Genomic DNA, 19,144 nt, shown 5'->3' with positions numbered 1-19,144 from the left:
GAAGATTCTGACTTGCCATGTGAATTCTCTAACTGTGAAACAACTTAGCCAGACAAGATGGGAGAGTCGCACTGATGCTTTGAAGCCTCTTCACTATGAACTTAGAAACATTTATGATGCATTAATTGAAATTTCTGATAATACTACCTTTATTGGATCATTTGGCAATACGAGACGTTCAGATGCAGAAGCTCTTGCAAATGGCCTTTCCAAGTTTAAATTTGTGACTTCACTCATTTTGTGGTATAATATCCTTTTCGAGATTAACCTCACTAGTAAGCAGCTTCAGGAAAAGAACTTGAACATACATTCTGCTATTCAAAAACTGCAGCAAACTAAAAATATTCTGGAGAAATTCTACACTGGTAGATTCTCTTGAGCTTGCTGAAGAAATAGACTTTCTGACAGAATTTGAACCAGAACCGCTCGCCGTCAGCAAAAGAAACAGCAGTTTTTGTATGAAGAATGAGAAACACCCATTCAGAACCCAAAACAAAGGTTCAAAGTGAATTTCTACTTTGCATTCCTTGATACTGCTATTCATTCAGTTGACGAAAGATTTCAACAGATGCAGCAGCTAGAGTCAATATTTAACTTTCTATATGAGATCCACAGCTTGCAAAAGAAAACAGCAAAACAGACAAGAGATTTTTTTATAAAACTGGAGTTGGCATTAACTCATGAAAATTCAAAAGACATTGATGCTATAGATTTGTGTAGTGAGCTTCAGGCTTTTTCAAGATGACTTAAGAAACATTCCACTCCTGAAGAAGTACTGAAGTTTGTTTGTGAAAATAAACTCACAGACAGTTTTCCAAACATTTTTATAGCTCTATGAATTCTTTTAACTTTGCCAGTCCGTAGCTATTAGGGAATATAGCTTCTCAAAGTTAAAATTGATAAAAACATATCTGTGTTCAACAATGGTGCAAGAGAGACTTGTTGGACAATGTCAATAGAGAATGAAATAGCTGGAAAACTTGATCTAAAGGAACTAGTGACTGAATTTTCAAAACTTAAAGCAAGAAACGTCATGTTTTAAGAGCACAGAGTGTTTTTTATTTGGAGTTTCAGAGTAGCAGCCGTGTTAGTCTGTATCCGCAAAAAGAACAGGAGTACTTGTGTTAAAGTTCATTGAAGAGTTTTCTTATTTCTTTTTGTATTGGATGTAGTGATAATGGCAGGTAAAGCAGGATAGCGTAATGGATGATTTTGGATTTGTAATAATAAAAATTATAATTAACATTTTTAATGAATTTTTATTTGAAATTGGACTGAAATATCATCTAGTTGTTGTGTACAAATCTATTCTGAAAATTTCGTGTCTCTATTTCATCTGATCTCAGAAACATTGGATGGACAGATGGACAAACTGAATAATAAAGCCTCTGTTTAAAAAAAAAAGCTTAAAAATATTAAAAGGAAAAAAGGGGCAAAATGTTTCTCAATTTACCAAAAACCTCAGCCTAGATCCGCCTTTGGGGTTTGGGGCCTAGGGCCAGGGCCGGCTCTGACTTCTTTGCTGCCCTAAGCAAAAAAAAAAAAAAAAACACAAAAAACCAAGGGCGCAGGGCGGTTGGAGGCAAAGCCAAAAAAACCTCCAAAAACGACAGGGCCCGGGGTGGCCGGACCCGGCGCTCAGCTGATCGAAAGGAAGTCAGGTTCAGATCCCTCAATCTAGAATGGCGGATATGGGCACCGTGAGGTGTACAGTGCGGTAATGCAACCAATCACGGAGAAGCCGGCAGGAGCCCCAAGAAGAGTTCTCTTTTCTTTATGAAGGGCAGGGCAACCTGGAATGGGTTCGCCCCGACAGAGGGGCCTGAGCCTTGGGAAGCATTGTAGTTCCAGCAGCATCTGGTGAGCTCTCGCTGGCCCTCGACAGATAGTGTAAACCTCACGTTGCCTGTACCCATATCCACAGCAGATGTCCAAGGGGAACAGCGTCTGGCATGTCAGAACAGTGTAGGGAAGGGAAGTTGGCAGGCTGGATTGGGATAAGGATTAGCTCTGAGGGCTGTGTCAGTTAGGTTGGGATGTGTAGTGGGGCTGAGTACAAGCCATGGCTGGATGACCTGTTCTCCTGGACGTGAGCTGGGCACTTCCTGAGGGTGGCCTAAACTGCCGTGGGCATTGCTCACCTCAGGCCTTCTGTGGCACTGGAGGGGAAGCTGGGGGTGGCTTCTGTCCTGGCTGGCACCTAGCCACTGATTTAGAAATGTAATTAACATAAAGGGCTGTGTTTGGTGCTGATGCAATGTGATTTCTCCCTTGGAGGCCCAAGCAGGTAGACTGGGAGGGCAATCACCCCCTTCCAGGGGCCCAAGCAAGGTGAATGGGGCCTGTATTCCAACCCCATGTGTCTCCTTTACCCCATGCCCAATGCCAGGGCCTCCATTCTAACCCCATATGTCTCCATTATACCCCTCCACCCGAGGGGCCTTTTCTGTAAAAAGAATCTGAAGACCACATCTAATTTTTGAGGTCAAGCAATATAAATATGGCACAATAGGTAATGTACTGTATTAAAGGCTTGTTGTGTTGAATAAAAAATAATTTTACATGCTCTTTTGTGTGTTTAATTAAATTCCAGTTACCATCCTAATGAAAATTATGAGAAAAAAGTTGATTAGCTAGTAAATAAGCAATATATCATTCACCATTTTCTAACACACTAAAATGGGTAATTAATTAATAAGAATCTGAAAATCTGAAAAACTATATAACTGCTTAAATAAATGTATGTGGTCATAGCATATTCTCCTAGGTAGCAAAAAAATGTACTAAATCTAGTGTTAAGGCTCTGTTTAGCTGTAAATCAAGTGTATTGGATTTGAAAGCAGGGGACTACACCTCCCATCAGCCCCCTGTCCACTGCATATCCCCTTCTCCCTGGCTACGCAGGGGCTATGATTCCCATCACCCCCCTGTACATCTCCTGTCCCTGGCCAGGTAAGAGCAGGGCCGCCCAGAGGGGGGGGCAAGTGGGGCAATTTGCCCCAGGCCCCGGGCCCTGCAGGGGCCCCCATGAGAGTTTTTCGGGGCCCTTGGAGCGGGGTCCTTCACTCACTCTGGGGGCCCCAGAAAACTCTCACAGGGCCTGGGCCCCCACAGCTTCTTCTGCTCCGGGTCTTCGGCAGCAATTTGGTGGCAGGGGGCTCCCGCTGTGGGTCTTCGGGGCAGTTCAGCAGCGGGTCCCGGAGCGGAAGGACCCCTTGCTGCCGAATTACTGCCGAAGCAGGGTCCCCCTGCCGCTGAAGACCCAGGCCCCCTGAATCCTCTGGGTGGCCCTGGGTAAGAGGAAAAGTCCTGAAGCAGGTGGTGTCTGGGCTCTGTTTGGTAGTGAGAGCTACGTGGCACCAGGAAGCCCCAGGAACTGTGGATAGAGCTGTGAGTAGAACAGTCTGTGACTGCTGCACATCACAGCTGAGTGAAGATCTGTGTGGGATTTATGGGACAGCAGTAATGGCTGGGCAGGGATCCAATGCAGAAGGGCTCCAATGAGAGACAGAAACTGATCCTGGCTTAGAAACCTGCAAACCTTTCTTTGCTTGAACGGAAACTGGACTGGAGAAGACACCCCAGGAATTAACCCTGAAGAGCCTTGGCTCTGGATTGGCCTGCCAGGGACCCAAACAAGAATGGCTATTCCTCCCTTTGAAATGTAATTGTCTGAGCCTCTGTGCTTAGGGGATCTGCAACCTTCCCCTCTCCTGCCAACCCTGGTAAAACACCATTTCCCTTAGCCCACTATCTGAGGGGTTATCGGGACCCACCAGGGTTAGTGCCTACAAGGCCTAGCTGCTGAAGCACTTACAGTGCTTTTCTCCGAGACACAGTACACCGTGCACGCTACTGGCACCGTAAGGGTTTCTGGAACAGAGTTACCCCAGTAATTACACAAGATTGGAATTCATTTTGAAGATCTGCTCTACTTCAGGTTATTTTGGGGGAAATTCTATGGCCTGTGTTCTGCAGGAGGTCAGACTAGATGATCACAATGGTCCCCTTTGATCTTGGAATCTATGAGGTGTGTCACTGAGAACCCAGAGCAGAACATGTCACTAAGAAACACCTACAAAATAAGGATTAAATTTGTTACAGTCCAATTTATTTTAGCATTTGGGGGCTGGCTGGGAATCTGTAATAAACAGGGCCAAATTCACTCACACACACACACACACACACACACACACACACACACACACACACACACACACACACACACACACACCACGACAAAATTAGTGAGTTAACTGGCGAACTTTCATCAAATGGGAAGAAGTTCATAATTCTAGTGTCCCAGATTTGGATTTCCTAGCTAGCTGCTCCCTGGTGTTCAGGTCAGGCCTCATCACAATGATGTAGCACTTGGGGATGAAGATGCAGCCCAGGAGCCCAGCGCTAGAAGCCAAGATAGAGAAGATCTCCACAGCCACCATGTATTTCCCCTTGGTGCTCAGGTAAGTGGGGATGAAGGAGACCCACACGCTGCAAAACACCAACATGCTGAAGGTGATGAACTTGGCCTCATTGAAAGTACCAGGCAGCTTCCTGGCTAGGAAAGCAACCGTGAAGCTGACAATGGCCAGGAAGCCCATGTAGCCCAGGACACAGTAGAAGGCGGTGTTTGACCCCTCATTACATTGCACTAAGATGTGTCCAGCCTCCGATTTCATGTCCAGGTCTGGGAACGGGGGAGCAGTTCCCAGCCAGACAGCGCAGATCCCAACTTGGATAAGGGAACAGGAAACAACAATGGAGCCGGACAGTCTTCTCCCCAGCCACTTCCTCATGCTGGCTCCTGGTTTCGTGGCCTTGAAGGCCAGAACCACAGTGATGGTTTTTGCCATCACAGAAGAAACAGAGACAGAGAAGATGACACCAAAAGCCGTTTGTCGGAGAAGGCAGGTCACCCGGCCAGGCTGGCCAATGAATACCAAGCTGCAGAGGAAGCAGAGCAGGAGGGAGAAGAGAAGAACATAACTGAGCTCCCGGTTATTGGCCCTCACTATGGGCGTGTCCCGGTGCTTAATAAACATTCCTAGCACCAGCGCTGTGAGAAGAGAAAATAAAAGAGCAAAAGAAGCCAAAACAAATCCCAAAGGTTCTTCATAGGAAAGGAAATCCATAAACTTGGGGATGCATTTATCTTGGTCCTTGTTTGGATACTGATCTTCTGGGCACCTATCACAATGATCTGCATCTGAAAGAAACAAAATGAAACAAAACAAAATGTAACTCAACTTAATGCAATTACATTAGGGATACATTTCACCCAGTCAGCTCTTACAGCAAAGATGAAACACAGGCACTGAAGAAAATTATTTATGTCTGATATTACATAAATACATTCAAACTGCAACATGCATACATTTAGGGTGCAATTATATGATATCAGAAATCCAGTCTGTTTTGACTGCAAGATATCACAGGTTGCACCATGTTGTTTCTGTCTGTTGAGCGGATGAGCAGAACTCCTAGAATCAGGTTGATGTTTTAAATATTCAGGATTATCTATTTTAAATTCTCTTTTAGCGGTGATTCTAAAATATTTGCTTAACATTTGTTATTTCTATGAACACTCCTGCCAGTAAATTTATATTTGGGGAAACAAATACTGAAGTGGGCTGAACAGAGTCACAGCAAAATATATTCACAGGTAGAGCTACACAGATATTTTCCATCTAAACCATTTTTTCAGTAGAAAATCTGATTTCTGAAAAATTGAAATAAAAATAGTAATTTTAACTAAATTTTCAATTTAACATCATAAATTTTCTGGTTCCAGACTTCATCTCCCATGATACACCATGGCCTTGTGACTCCTATGGTGACTGAGTCAGAGGGAATGCTACAGTGCATCATGGGAAATATAGTCCAGCCAAGGTTTCTGGCCCCTGGGATAGAATGGGGATATAAATTATCTAAACTACAGCTCCTATGAGGCACCAGGAGGATGGAGAGTAATATAGATTCAAAGCAAAATGAAACATTTCATTTCAGGTCATTTTGACTTTTTTAAAATGGATATTTTCATTCTGTTTTGATATTTCAAATTCATTGTCCAAATTTTGGATGAAAACAAATGTCACAATACTGGAATTTTCCACAGGAGAGAAATTAAAATGTTTCAATCAGCTCTGGTCACAGCTAATTCTGTGCACAATTCCCCCAGCTCTGCCCTTTTACGGGGGGAGGAGGGGGTAATTCTGTTATGTTCACATCATACACACAGTGAAGTTAGATACCAAGCTAAAATACTTTTTCAGGAACGTTGCGATGTCATACAACCTTATTTCTTAAATTCTGAAACTTTAACAACACAAGAACCAAAAACAGGGAGAGACAGAGCAGGCTGCTCCTTAAAGCAGAGAGAAACAACCCACTGCAGAGCAGCTCCTAGAAGACTGACTCAGATCACACACGTTCTTACCATGCCCAGAGCCCCCTAGCTTGCAAGAGCAGGACCAGGACTGGCTCTCCCATAACACACACAAACTTAAAATGATAGCTTGAAATTCCAACACAGTCCTCAATACTCTGCAAATTCCTTGGGAGACACCTACCTGTCTGGTTGGAAATTGTCCCTTCTGGGCATGGAGCACAGTTATAGCAACAAAGTGGCTCCCACTCCTGAACTGTCCTAACATATCCAGGACGGCAGCTGTCAGTGCACCTGGACCGTGGCACTGTCTTAACAAAAATAATAGGAGTAGGTTAACAACAGTAGAACATTATTGTGGCTTCTTTTGTCTCTTCTCTGGAAGGAAGTGTGAAAACCAGGGAAAAATGTGTTTTATTAAAAACCCAATTTCTCATAATAATGTTTTTCCAGTATTTTTTTTACCAGCTTTAATTCTCAATATATGTCCAACAATTTTGAGTGTGATCAGGGAACACTGACCCTATATTGAAGATGGAGGCAAGGGTTGCCTTATATTCTTGATGCTTTAAATTCCTCCTGTACAGGGTGTGTGTCTCTGTTACAGGCACTCAGTGTTATGCAATGGGACTCCCCCTGTCAGGCAGGAGAGATCTCCAAGGGCCAGGACTGTAACACTCCCCCGTCACAGCTGCAATGATTCCCCACCTGATTGAACCTGCTGTTCCAAACAATGGCTGCTTCGTTAATGGTGAACTCTTGGCCGACAGGAGCCCGTGGCTCCACGTGACCCACTTTGACTTTGATGAAGGAATCGTTGGGGAAAACGATCCAGTTTAAAATGTCGTATCCAGCTGATGATTCACCATTCTCATCGAAATACACTTCGTCCCCGGCACTGTTGTTAAATCGGACATTTTTCAAAAAAGGATGGAGCTAGATTGAAACAGAAATTGGCAGGCGTTACAAAATGCAAGAAATGGCTGCCAATGTCCTGAATCCATCAAAATGCAACTTACAAACTCCTGCCTTTGGAAGCTTATGTTTTCTGTTTTCTCTGGGAGAGGGTGACTTTGTAAATTAAGAGATTTCTGGAGCTAACATACTCTGAAAATTGAGAAAGTCCACATTTTTTAAAAGTAATCTGTCAGGGTTCCATCCCCACGCTGAAATCTGGGGTAAAGATATGGGGACCTGCATGAAAGACCCCCTAAGCTTATTCCTACCAGCTTAGGTTAAAAACTTTCCCAAGGCACAAATTCTTCCTTGTTCTTGGACAGTATTGCTGCCACCACCAAGTGAGTTAGACAAAGATTCAGGAAAAGGACCAATTGGAGTTCCTGTTTCCCCAAAATATCTGGCCAAGCCCCTTCACCCCCCTTCCTGGGGAGGGTTGAGAATAATATATCAACCAAATAGGTAAACAAGATGAGCACAGACCAGCCCCTTGGGTATTTAGGACACTAAAAACCAATCAGGTTCTTAAAAGAAGAACTTTATTATAAAGAAAAAAGGGGGTGGGAGGAAGCACCTCTGTAAAATCAGGATGGAAGGTAATTTTACAGGGTAATAAGATTTAAAACACAGAGGATTCCCCTCTAGGCAAAACTTTAAAGTTACAAAAAACCAGAATAAACCTCCCACTTAGCACAGGGAAAATTCACAAGCTAAAACAATAGATAATCTAATGCAATTCCTTGCTTACTTACAATTTTTGTAATCTTAGATGCTCATTTCATGTAGGGGTTTAGGGCCCCCCCCCCCTCAGATTTGAAAGAATCTTCTTCACTTATTGGTCCTTTTGTTCAGGTGCCAACCAGGTTATTTGAGCTTCTTAACCCCTTACCGGTAAAGGAGAGATTTTATGCAGCCCTTAGCTGTATGTTTATGACAGGATCACTGTGCCTTTTGAGTTCTCCGGTGAACTGAAAATCTCCTTGCTTTTAAGAGTCCAAGTACATTATGGTACCTTAGAGACTAACAAATTTATTTGGGCATAAACTTTCATGGACTAGAACCCACTTCATCAGATGCATAAACGCCATGCATCTGATGTAGTGGGTTCTAGCCCATGAAAGCTTGTGCCCAAATAAATGTGTTAGTCTCTAAGGTGCCACAAGGACTTCTCATTGACTTTGCTGATACAGACTAACACGGCTACCACTCTGAAACCAAGTATATTATGTGGATCTGGTCAGGAAATACAAATTTTTTTCCCGTGGACAATTTAGATTGTTTGTTAAAAATCTCCAAGTTGTAAATTTTTTCGCCAAAAATCACTTAAAACTGAACGTATTCCATTCAAAACTGCCAAAAATTGATTTGATTTTTTTCCTGGGGTTTTGGTTGACATTTTTCAATTATGGAATTTTTGATTTTCCAACAAAATAAGGGAATTTTTTGACAAAATGTGGCACTTTGCACAAAAAATGTTATTTGGTCAAAACCAACAATTTTAGGCTGAAAAGAATTGCAAATGAAAAATTTTGATGATCCTATTATTATATACGGAGGGCCAGATTTTTAAAAGTATTTAGGTGCCTAGTGGGATTTTCAAAATCATTTAGGTGCCTTACATGGAGTGGCACATCAGTGCTGATAAAAGGCACCTATTTACTTTTGAAAAATCCTGTAGGCACCTAAACAGCTAGAAAAATCTAGCCCAAAAAACTGAATTGAGAAGCAATGCACAGAGCGCATTCAGAATGATTTCTTAAGAGTTTGGGAAGCTCCCGGCACACAGTGAGCAGTGAGCACTTCTGCAAATAAATCATCATAAATATTTTGTTTAAAAATATAAGTTATTCAGCCTCATTCAACTCTCACTTTCAATAGTTTATGATGAAATTATTAATTATTATTATTATACATGTGAGAAAAAGTCATACTGAAAATTTTGACACACATTAAATAGAAAATCTTGGTGCAACATTAATGCTGAAGCTCTTATTGGAGCTTCCATGAGTACAGACATTACCTCCCATGACTGGATGTTCTGAAGCTCCAGCAGATGTCCCTTCCCCATGGCTTCCTTTTTGGATTTGGATGAGTACAGGGCATGTAGAGCATGTGCCACAGCGTAGACACCATTGTAGATACTGTAGCTCTGGCCTGACATTTTAATTTCAAAATCAGAACCCGGCAGGCTTTCCAGTTCCTCCTTCCCTGAGCAATTTCTCCCACCCTTTATTGTCAAGCCAGCATAGGGAATTGAACAATTAAATACAGTGTGCCAAAATCGCTGAATGAAAATATCTCCTTGGGGTTGGTAAGGGTTGAGGGTGCGGAGGAAATCTCGGAATCCTGGCACCTCTTTTGTATGTACTGCGAAGGACAAGGCACCGTGGAAGGGCTTTAAAGTCCACCTATTCAAAGCGATATACGATGTGAAATCCCACTGAGCTGTCGTGATCCAAACCTTCCCTATCGGTATCAGTGCTGTTTGATAGCTTGCATGTAAAAACAGTTTCAAACCTAATAGGGAGTCTGTGTCACCATAGACAACAATCACCTCAGCCTTTGTCTGGGTGATACTGGAATATAGCTTAAAATGTTGCTCTCTAAATGCGTGGTCCATCGAAGAGGAAGGCACATGAGGGGCCCGTTCAGTGAAGGCAATACAGATGCTGTTCTTAGTAAGCATTGGCTTCAAAGTCTGCACAAACTTTTCTCCACTGTCATCATCCGAGGCGATGAGGCCAATCCAGTTCCATTTGAAATGCTGCATTAACTGAACCAGTCCTAGTGACTGAGGTATCTCATTTGGGACCATCCGATAGAAAGAAGGGAACTGAAATTTATCACTCAGCATGGCATGGAATGAGCCATAGCTGATCTAAAAGAGAAAATATGTTGATTTGTAGATTTGGGCAAAATCTAGAATTGTTAGAAAATGTTTTCTTCTCTCAGTAGAAAAAAAAGTTCTATGCAAATAGCAGGGTTTTTTTTGACTATCTAAAACTCAACTTTTTTAGTAACCAAAACCTGAAAATTTCAGCCAAAACCAAAGACAAACAATTCAGCCAGAAAACCCATATATTTTATTTCCAGGTTTCTGTGTTCCTAATGAAAACTTGAATATTTTCAAGGAAAGTAGACACTTTCTTTGAAAGTTTTCTTTTAACTCAACCCCAGTTTTCTGTACAAAACCACCAAACTAAGCAAACAAACATTTCAACAAAAAATGTCCAGCTAGCTCTTCTGAAAATTTCAAATTTCAGATCTGAATTTGCTTCATATCTGCCTGAGCTTCTTCTGCATTCGCTTCCCATGAATATTCTAGGAGAGAATATCACTGGATGCAATGTTCCCCAAAACAATAAATTGGGGCACATTCAGAAAAGGTGACTTTTTAACCTGTAAATGTGATTGTTTGCACCAGAAACTTGTTTCTCAGAGTAACACTCATGCAATCACTGAACCTATGGGTCCAAAACCAAGTAATGTATCTCAGATTTTAATACTGTAGCCCATAGAGCTAACTTAAAGGTATTTTATGTAGCATTAATGCAAGAAACCTACAGGCCTATATCCTGTAAGATATTAGTTTAAGTAGTCAACGTACGGCTTTGAAGCCTATGAGCTTTAGCACAAGTAAGTTGCCCCAGAAAAAAGGATCTAGATGATGACTGGCAGTAGCCACTGAGGCAAATTGGGCATAGGAGGAGGCAGTTCCCAGAGTGTGGGGGCACTGCTGAGGGGTAGCACCTCAAGGAAAGGGGCAGTGGGGTCCACAAGGAACATGGAGCAGGTGAGACACCAGCTATCAGGGGGTACTCTGAGGCTGAGGAGCTAATTCCTGTGACAGCCAGCATGAGGCACCATGACAGCAAGTGCTCCATCTGTTTGGATATGAAGATAGCGTATCTCTTAGACCTGGAAGGGACCTTGAAAGGTCATCAAGGCCAGCCCCCTGCCTTCACTAGCAGGACCAAGTGCTGATTTTTGCCCCAGTCGGTCCTATCAAGGATTGAACTCATAGCTTTGGATTTAGCATGCCAATGCTCAAACCACTGAGCTATCCCAGAGGCAGGGTTGAACCCTGGGGGAACACCAGCTGTCTTCCACCAGTCAGTTTCCATGAGAAAGGAGTGAGTATGTGTAAGGTAATGTGCAGGACACCATCTTAATTCCGCATTATGGCTACCTTCTTGTTTGGTTGGGAATATTTTGGTTTTCACTAATTATGCTAATAAAAGTACTTAAAGCTTTGCTTTGCCTTCAGTGTGAGTGTTGTCATTGTACAGGGGTCCCCAGTCAAACACTGAACTTAATTATGTAGTGAATGATTCTGGGACTAGAACCTATTCAACCTCAGAAATTTAATCAGTGACTAATTGGAAATTCTCAATAGTCATAGAATCATAGACTATCAGGAGTTGAAGGGACCTCAGGAAGTCATCTAGTCCAACCCCTTGCTCAAAGCAGGACCAATCCCCAACTAAATCATCCCAGCCAGGGCCTTAAAAATCTCTAAGAAAGGAGATTCCACCACCTCCCTAGGTAACCCATTCCAGTGATTCACCATCCTCCTAGTGAAAAAGTTTTTCCTAATATCCAACCTAACCCTCCCCCACTGCAACCTGAGACCATTACTCCTTCTTCTGTCATCTGCTACTACTGAGAACAGTCTAGATCCATCCTCTTTGGACCCCAAGAAGCTATCAAATCCCCCTTCACTTTTCTCTTCTGCGGACTAAACAATCCCAGGTCTCTCAGCCTCTCCTCATAAGTCATGTGCTCCAGCCCCCTAATAATTTTTGTTGCCCTCTGCTGGACTCTTTCCAATTTTTTCCACAATACCATCAATGCCATCAATAACTACTCAGCGAACCAGGCAACAATACTGAGTAACTACCCACATTCTGATAACAACCTTAAGTCTGACTCACAAGATTCACATATGATTTTTTTCAACATCAGGGCCAGTTTCACCCTTGGCTAGAGATGCAGCCACATAAAGAAAGCTGTAGCAATGGGACCTGATGTGAGTCCTGGAGCTGCCTTGAAAGGGGAGTTCACAGAAGCTAAATAGCAAGCGGACATTATGGAGAATGCGAGATTGTTTTTAATACTCTCATGAACAATATGCATGAATCAGTTTACCCACCCACACTATATTGCTGCCCACTCAGGGTCAATTTCCCCCCTGACAGAGGCACTTGGAGATGTGATATATGCCCTTCTGGTTGTAATCAGCACAGAAGAATGGAGTACCCTTGAGAGACACAGAAGACCGAATGATCAAACATTAATTTTAAATCACTGAAAGCCAAGGCATTCTGAGTATAGGGACACATCATGGCTGGATCTGGAGACAAATGAACCAAATGTGAAGAGATTGGTTGTTAAGATTTTCTTCTGCCCAGGGCAGGGGGCCACAGGATCAGAGAGAACCAGATATTAAAATGGACTCAAGTAAAGTATGGAAAGTTGGGGCAATTGCTTCTGCCAATATAAATTCAAGCAAGCTTGGTTTTTCCATGCTGATTTAAGGACTCTCAAAGGTTGTGTTCCAGTGGACTTCTAAATGCTGGCTTTTTACAAAAAGGCTGTCCTGGGTCCCTGCACATAGCACTGTTTGCATTGCTTCCTGAAGGGGTAGATATCTCTAACAGGAGTCTGAACTCATTTGGACTCACTGGAAACCCACAGAGAGAAACAGGTCCTGGAGCCCGGTGGTCCAGCCTTGGAGTTGTAGAACTGTGGGGCTTACCTTTGCACAAAGCTATGCCTAGGCTTGTGTAGAAACTGGGGCACTGAACTCCCTCTAAATCCATGACAGATGTGTCTTCCTGTTCCCCAACTCTGTCTCTGATGCCATTCCTCTGAGGTTAATAAAGTTACACCAATGGGAACTTTGCCCCTGTCTCACTGAGCTGTGAAACCCTTCTATACCTCCCCCACTCCTTACCTGTGGGATCTTGTAGATGCCTAAGATGGTTGCCATCTGGATGGACGTTTCAGACCCGAGCCCCCCGATGACAGCTGACAACTTGTCCTGGGTGTCACAGTTGTAATTCGGGATCATTAGGTACCTGGAGGATAGCAGGGTAAAAGAGCTCTCGTAGGTCTTCCTGGGGCTGAAAAAGCTCTCATAGATGCGGAAGCCCAGCGTGATGTTGGGTAACAGCTTAGGATCCTGGTTGATCTTGTTAACGGCAAACACCAAGGCCAAGACATGCTGGTAGTTCTTCGGCACCAGCCTGCAATGAGATTTAAATGGTGCAGAACGTGCCTGCTAGGTGACAGGAATGATACAGAATTTTACACTCCAGGTGTTTCTGAGCAAGGACAGCTATTTCCAGTCTCAAGTCTGAGTCATACTTGTGCCCAATGCACTGCCACAATGTTAGAACATAAGAACGGCCAGATTGGGTCAGACAAATGGTTCATCTAGCCCAGTATCCTGTCTGCCAACAGTGGCCAATGCCAGGTTCCTCAGATGGAATGGACAGACCAGGTAATCATCAAGTGATCCACCCCCTGTCACCCATTCCCAGCTTCTGGCAAAGGCTGCCAACTTTTGAGGTGTTATTGTGAGCCCTACAATATTGAGAATTTTCCTTAAAAGTCCCAGCTGCAGAAATCAAGTGATTAAGTGACATGCACGGGTTTCTTTCTTTCTTTCTTTCTTTCTTTCTTTCTTTCTTTCTTGAATTAAAGGCTAGATTTTTAAAGGCGTTTTGGGATTTTCAAAAGCACCCAGGTAACCAAATCCCATCGATGGAGACGGGAGCCTAGGTGCTTTTCAAACTCCCATGAGACACCTAAACACCTTTAAAAATTTGGCCCAAAGTGTATAGCCCTCATAGATGCAGAGAAAAGCATTAAACCCCGTCCCAAGGGAAAACAAAAGGCTCAGAAACCAGAGGACAAATAAAATTTAATCTAATGATTTTCCAGCAAATTTCAGGATTTTTTTGAGGCCTGACTCATGATATTTGAAGGTGTGGGATTGGCAGTAATTCTCCCATTCCCTTAAGGGGAGCGTTGCATGGGTGAATACAGCCATGGCACCAACAATTCACCAATACAATATCGTATCCAGCCTGATCCTGGGAGCATTGCTGTGACCTCTAAAGGGAGCATCTTTTCTTACAAGTGATTTGGGTCTGTCCCCTGCTGGAGCATTGGCACCCTGACCTTGTCTGCCTACAGAAAACCCACTCAGGCCTGGGTACATACAAGATTTAGTCCTCCAGTGGCTTAGAAGGATTGGAAAGAGACACTAACCAATCAAGAGCCAGCAGGTATGTTAGGAACCTTTGCTTGCTTCATGCAGGGGTGGAGCTGGGCCAGGAAAGGAGTTCCAGAGGCCTAACCCAAGTACTGTGCCAAGCTGTTGCTTTCTGAATTTGCTTACAAATTTAAAGGCGCACCCAGCTCAGTTTCGAATATAACTATTAAAGGACTGACACAGATCGCACTGCCTAAATCATCTTGCTCTGTGCGGGCTGCCAGAAGGGTTTTAGCAGACTCACTACCATCTCCCACCTAGACTGATCCCTCCCTGGTCACACTGCAAAGATATTTTCAGGGAGGCGCATCACAGAGCTAGCTTTCAGACCCCATCTAGAACTGCCTGGCATTTCATAGACTCATAGATGCGAAGGCCAAGAGGGATCATTATGATCAGCCGGTCTGATCTCCTGAATAGCACAGAAATTCACCCAGTGATTCCTGCATCAAACCCATTTTTTTGGGTTGAGATAGAGCACCGCTTTTAGAAAGATGCAGCCAATCTTTATTTAAAGCTGGAGAATCAGCTGCATCCCTTGGCAGATTGTTCCAGTGGTGAATTACCCTCACTGTAAAATATACGCTCCTTATCTCTAGTTTGAATTTGTCTATAGTTTCTGGCCATTGGATTTTGTTACACTTTATTCTGGTGAATTAAAGAGCCCAATACTATCAGGAATCTCCTCTTATATTCATAGGTATTGATTAAGTCACCTCTTTACAGAATTTAAAGAGACTGAGCTATATGGGAGGTTTTCAGGCTTCAGATCCTACTTGTAGCTCTTTTTGGAACCCTTTCCCATTTTACAACATCCTTTCATGAAAGTGGAGAGCTGAACTGGACAATAACAGACTCAGTAATGATGTATAATAACACACACACACACACTTCTACTTAATATACCCATGCTTATGCATCCAAGGATTGTATTTGTTCTCTTAGCCACTGCGTTGCTCTGGGAGTTCATGTTCAGTTCATTATCCATTAGGTCCCCTAATTCCCTCTCTCTAATCACTGATTTCCAAAATAGAGCCTGTATCCTATAGATGTGGCCTATGATATTTGTTTCTAGATCCATGACTTTGCATTTAGCTGATCAAGTGAGGCCAGATTAACATAGGGGGGAAGGATAGACCAGTGGTTTGAGCATTGGCCTGCTTAAACCCAGAGCTTTGAGTTCAACCTTTGAGAGGGCTGTTGGGGATTGGTCCTGCATTGAGCTGGGGGTTGGACTAGATGATCTCCTGAGGTCCCTTCCAACCCTGACAATCTACCATGCAACCCATATCTCTCTGTAGACCTGGCCCACCCTTATCACTACATACCAATCCACCAATTGCTGTGTCACCTGCAACCTTTACCAGCAATGATCTTTTAATTTTCTTTCAGTTCATTGATAAAGATATTTGTGTGCGGGACCCTACAAGAAATGCCCCCATTTGATTCTGATTCTCTATTTACAATTCTTTTTTGAGATCTGTCAATTAGCCAGTTTTTAATCCATTTTATACGGGCTACATTGATTTTGTAAAATGCATTTTAAAACCAAAATGTTTCATCAAATGCATATAGATAAGTCTGAGTATATTATCACAATTCTTAAATTCATAGCTCTGTAGAAATCATAAACCCAATAGAGACTCTGGCTTTAAGACTTATTACAACAATATGTAACCCATTAACTCTACTTTGCTCTATGGTTGCAGAGGTGTTAATTGCCCACTGCACTTTGAATGCTTTCTTGCAACATGTGTTTGTTCCACCTTGTATTTAGCTGTGACATTGATTACCATTCCCAGACCTGAAGAAGAGCTCCGTGGAGCTGAAAAGCTCCAGAAGTCAAGCCTATAAAATATATTTCCTCCCTCACTTTGTCTCTCTTATATGATCTCAATACAGTTACCGTTGTCAACTAAATGTATAAGCTCTTAAAAACCTATATTAAGTTTGTCTGGCAAAACCTAGTTTCCATAAAACCATGCTGACTGGAACCATTTATGGGCCATCTTTTAATCTGTCGTTGGTATCCTCCCGTTTCAGCCTTTCCATCATTTTGGCCAGCATCAGGCTAACAAACTGGGTTTGCCTCTTAAATTCAATGCACAGTCAACCTGTGGAAGTCATTGCCAGGGGATGTTGTGAAAGCCAAGATTGTAACAGGGTTTAAAAAAGAAATAGACAAGTTCATGGAGGATAGGTTCAACAATGGCTATTAGCCAAGATGGTCAGGGATGCAACCCCATACTTTGGGTGTCCCTAGCCTCTGTTTGCCAGAACCTGGGAGTGGACGAGAGAGGATGGATCACTCAATGATTGCCCTGTTCTGTTCATTCCCTCTGAAGCACCTGGCATTGGCCACTTTCATAAGGCAGGATACTGGGCTAGATGGACCATTGGTCTGACCCAGTAGAGCCGTTCTTATGTACTTAACTATTGGTACATTTGGGTTTTTTGTTTGTTTTGTTTTTTCTCATTTTCCCCATTCCTCTGGGCATTCCCCAGCGTAACCAGATTCAATAAAAAATCAAACCAAACATCAATCCCTCAAGAATTTCTTAACCAATTCTTTTACAACTATTTGATAAAAGTAACATAGTTCTGCAGAGTTAAGAATATTTAACTTCAGCAGTCTCTAAAACCCTGTCTCGTTTCTGCCTGTAAAAAGACAATCTGCTCCCAACTACACCAGTTTAGATCTGTAATATGACCTCACTTATTTCCTAATACTCAATGCATGAGATCTCACCCCTTTTGCCACATTGAACAATAAAGCAATACTTACATGAAGTACTTAATGTACCAAGGATGGGGAGGCTGCTGGAAGGACTCCAGGTCAAGCATAGAAATAACCTGAGAGAGGATCCCACCTATAATGTGGTCTCCCTGCCTATAATAGTCCGAGTGAGTTGGAAAGAGTTTCTTCATTAAGCACATGGGCATTCGGATCTTGCCGATGGCCCAAGGCAGCAGCAGCAGCAGCAGCAGCAGCAGAAAGATGCGAAAAATCATTGTGAGACTCACAAAAATGTCAGGCCAAGTTAAAGCTAAAATGCTGAGTTCTCTGCACTCTCCCCTGTTACAGTGTTAGCTGTGACATCAGCCTTATTAGAAACAAACACACACTGTAAGCACCGTACCTATCTAAATCTGCAGGCCCACAGATTCCAGCCTCAGCTTTAAATCTAAGGGGAAACATTAAAGCATCAACATGAGGCTATGACAGTGACAGAGCCCTGCCTGACCCTAGCCCAGACCTGAACACTGAGTGGCCCAGGGGTGTATTTGTAGTGGTCTTCAGCGATGGGTGCAAGGCATTCCCAGCTCTTGCATTAGACTCTGGTGTTTGTGTTATTGATTTTCTGTGTGGCCTCTGGACTCCACCAGGCCTGGGCAAGGAGGGGAATCGATCATAGTAATTTGCTAATTACAGGGTGGATAATCACCTCCCCAAAGGTCTGTGTCTCAGCACACAGTGACTCAGCTGGAGAAAACATGCTGGGGAGACCTCAGGGGCACTGCTCTCCGGCCCTCAGAGGGGGAGAGGTGCAACTAGGCTGACCCATAGTGAGGAACTGCTCACAGGAGATCCAGGGCCAATTGACTCCTTTTGACAGGAGCCTTTTGTGTCTATTCAGAGAGGTCAGATTGGATCAGTGCTCTGGCCACCTCGGTCTCCCCACATATCACTGTGCTGTACCTCAGAGCTTCCTAGCAGGGAGAGAGCCCACAGCCCCCTTTTCCAACAGCCAAGGCCTGGCTACTGGGGCTAACACGGGGTTTCCATCAGCTTGTGGGGCCTGTGGCACAAGGACAGGGAGCTCTGATCCCACGAGCAGGACACACACAAATTTAGCTGGTCTGTTACAATATCAGACATTAGGCTTTCAAAGAGACACCCTCAGGGCAAACTGGGTCCCAAATTTAGTTTTGTTTTGGTTTTTTGTTTGTTTTTTCCCTGAAGCAACCTCAATAGAAATAGCTCTAGGATTTTTACTTCTCAGTGGTGGGGCCACAGGGCCACATTTTCAACATATTTAGGTACCTAACAGAGCAAATATGTGCTTAGTGAGATTTTCAGAAGTGCCCAAGTGAAATCAATGAGAGTTAGGCTCTAGCCTGCTTTGGTGGTTTTGAAAATCCCACTAAGCATCTAAACACTTTTAAAAATCTGGCCTATGCCTTTCTTTGGGCACCTAAATACCACTGCAAATCTGGCCTGCGGTTTATTTCTTAAGGAATTGGCTTCCCTTGTGGTTCGGGCAACCTGAAGATTGAAACATCCTGCTGATGGGTCCAGACTAGAAAGTAAAGCAGACCAGGAACAGAGATGAAGCTGGCACATCTGTTTCCAACAGAGACATTTTTATGGGTGGGTGACATGGGCATGTGCCAGGATGCCGTGGCCAGGCGGGTGACGTCAGGGGTGGCTCTAGCAATTTCGCCGCCCCAAGCACGGCGGCACGCCGCGGGGGGCGCCGCGGCTCGGGTGGACCTCCTGCAGACGTGCCTGCGGAGGG

The 19,144-nt window shown here is 43.5% G+C and overlaps 1 protein-coding gene across 1 annotated transcript; it reads right to left on the bottom strand.

Moving 5' to 3' along the window:
• Positions 1-2,142: 2,142 nt before the first annotated feature.
• On the bottom strand, positions 2,143-17,636 carry LOC120380026 (vomeronasal type-2 receptor 26-like). The gene is made up of 7 exons (XM_039497531.1): positions 17,410-17,636; positions 13,299-13,590; positions 9,363-10,220; positions 7,094-7,321; positions 6,570-6,696; positions 4,345-5,206; positions 2,143-2,296 (listed from the first exon to the last, which is right to left on the bottom strand). Exons 1-7 carry the CDS (start codon positions 17,634-17,636, stop codon positions 2,143-2,145), a joined length of 2,748 nt encoding a protein of 915 aa, XP_039353465.1.
• Positions 17,637-19,144: the final 1,508 nt, after the last annotated feature.

The sequence above is a fragment of the Mauremys reevesii genome, linkage group 13 (assembly GCF_016161935.1).
Source record: "Mauremys reevesii isolate NIE-2019 linkage group 13, ASM1616193v1, whole genome shotgun sequence".
Classification (NCBI taxonomy): domain Eukaryota; kingdom Metazoa; phylum Chordata; order Testudines; family Geoemydidae; genus Mauremys; species Mauremys reevesii.
This window is presented reverse-complemented; position numbering and strand designations above follow the sequence as displayed.

Bases quoted from the DNA above. Each gene is read 5' to 3' on its own strand.
- LOC120380026 (XM_039497531.1), bottom strand. From the start codon at position 17,636: ATGATTTTTCGCATCTTTCTGCTGCTGCTGCTGCTGCTGCTGCTGCCT. The intron at 10,221-13,298 runs GTAAGGAGTGGG...TTTCTCTTTTAG, and splicing joins GCATCTACAAGATCCCACAG to ATCAGCTATGGCTCATTCCA. The intron at 2,297-4,344 runs CCTGAACACCAG...GTGATTGCCCTC, and splicing joins ATCATTGTGATGAGGCCTGA to CCAGTCTACCTGCTTGGGCC.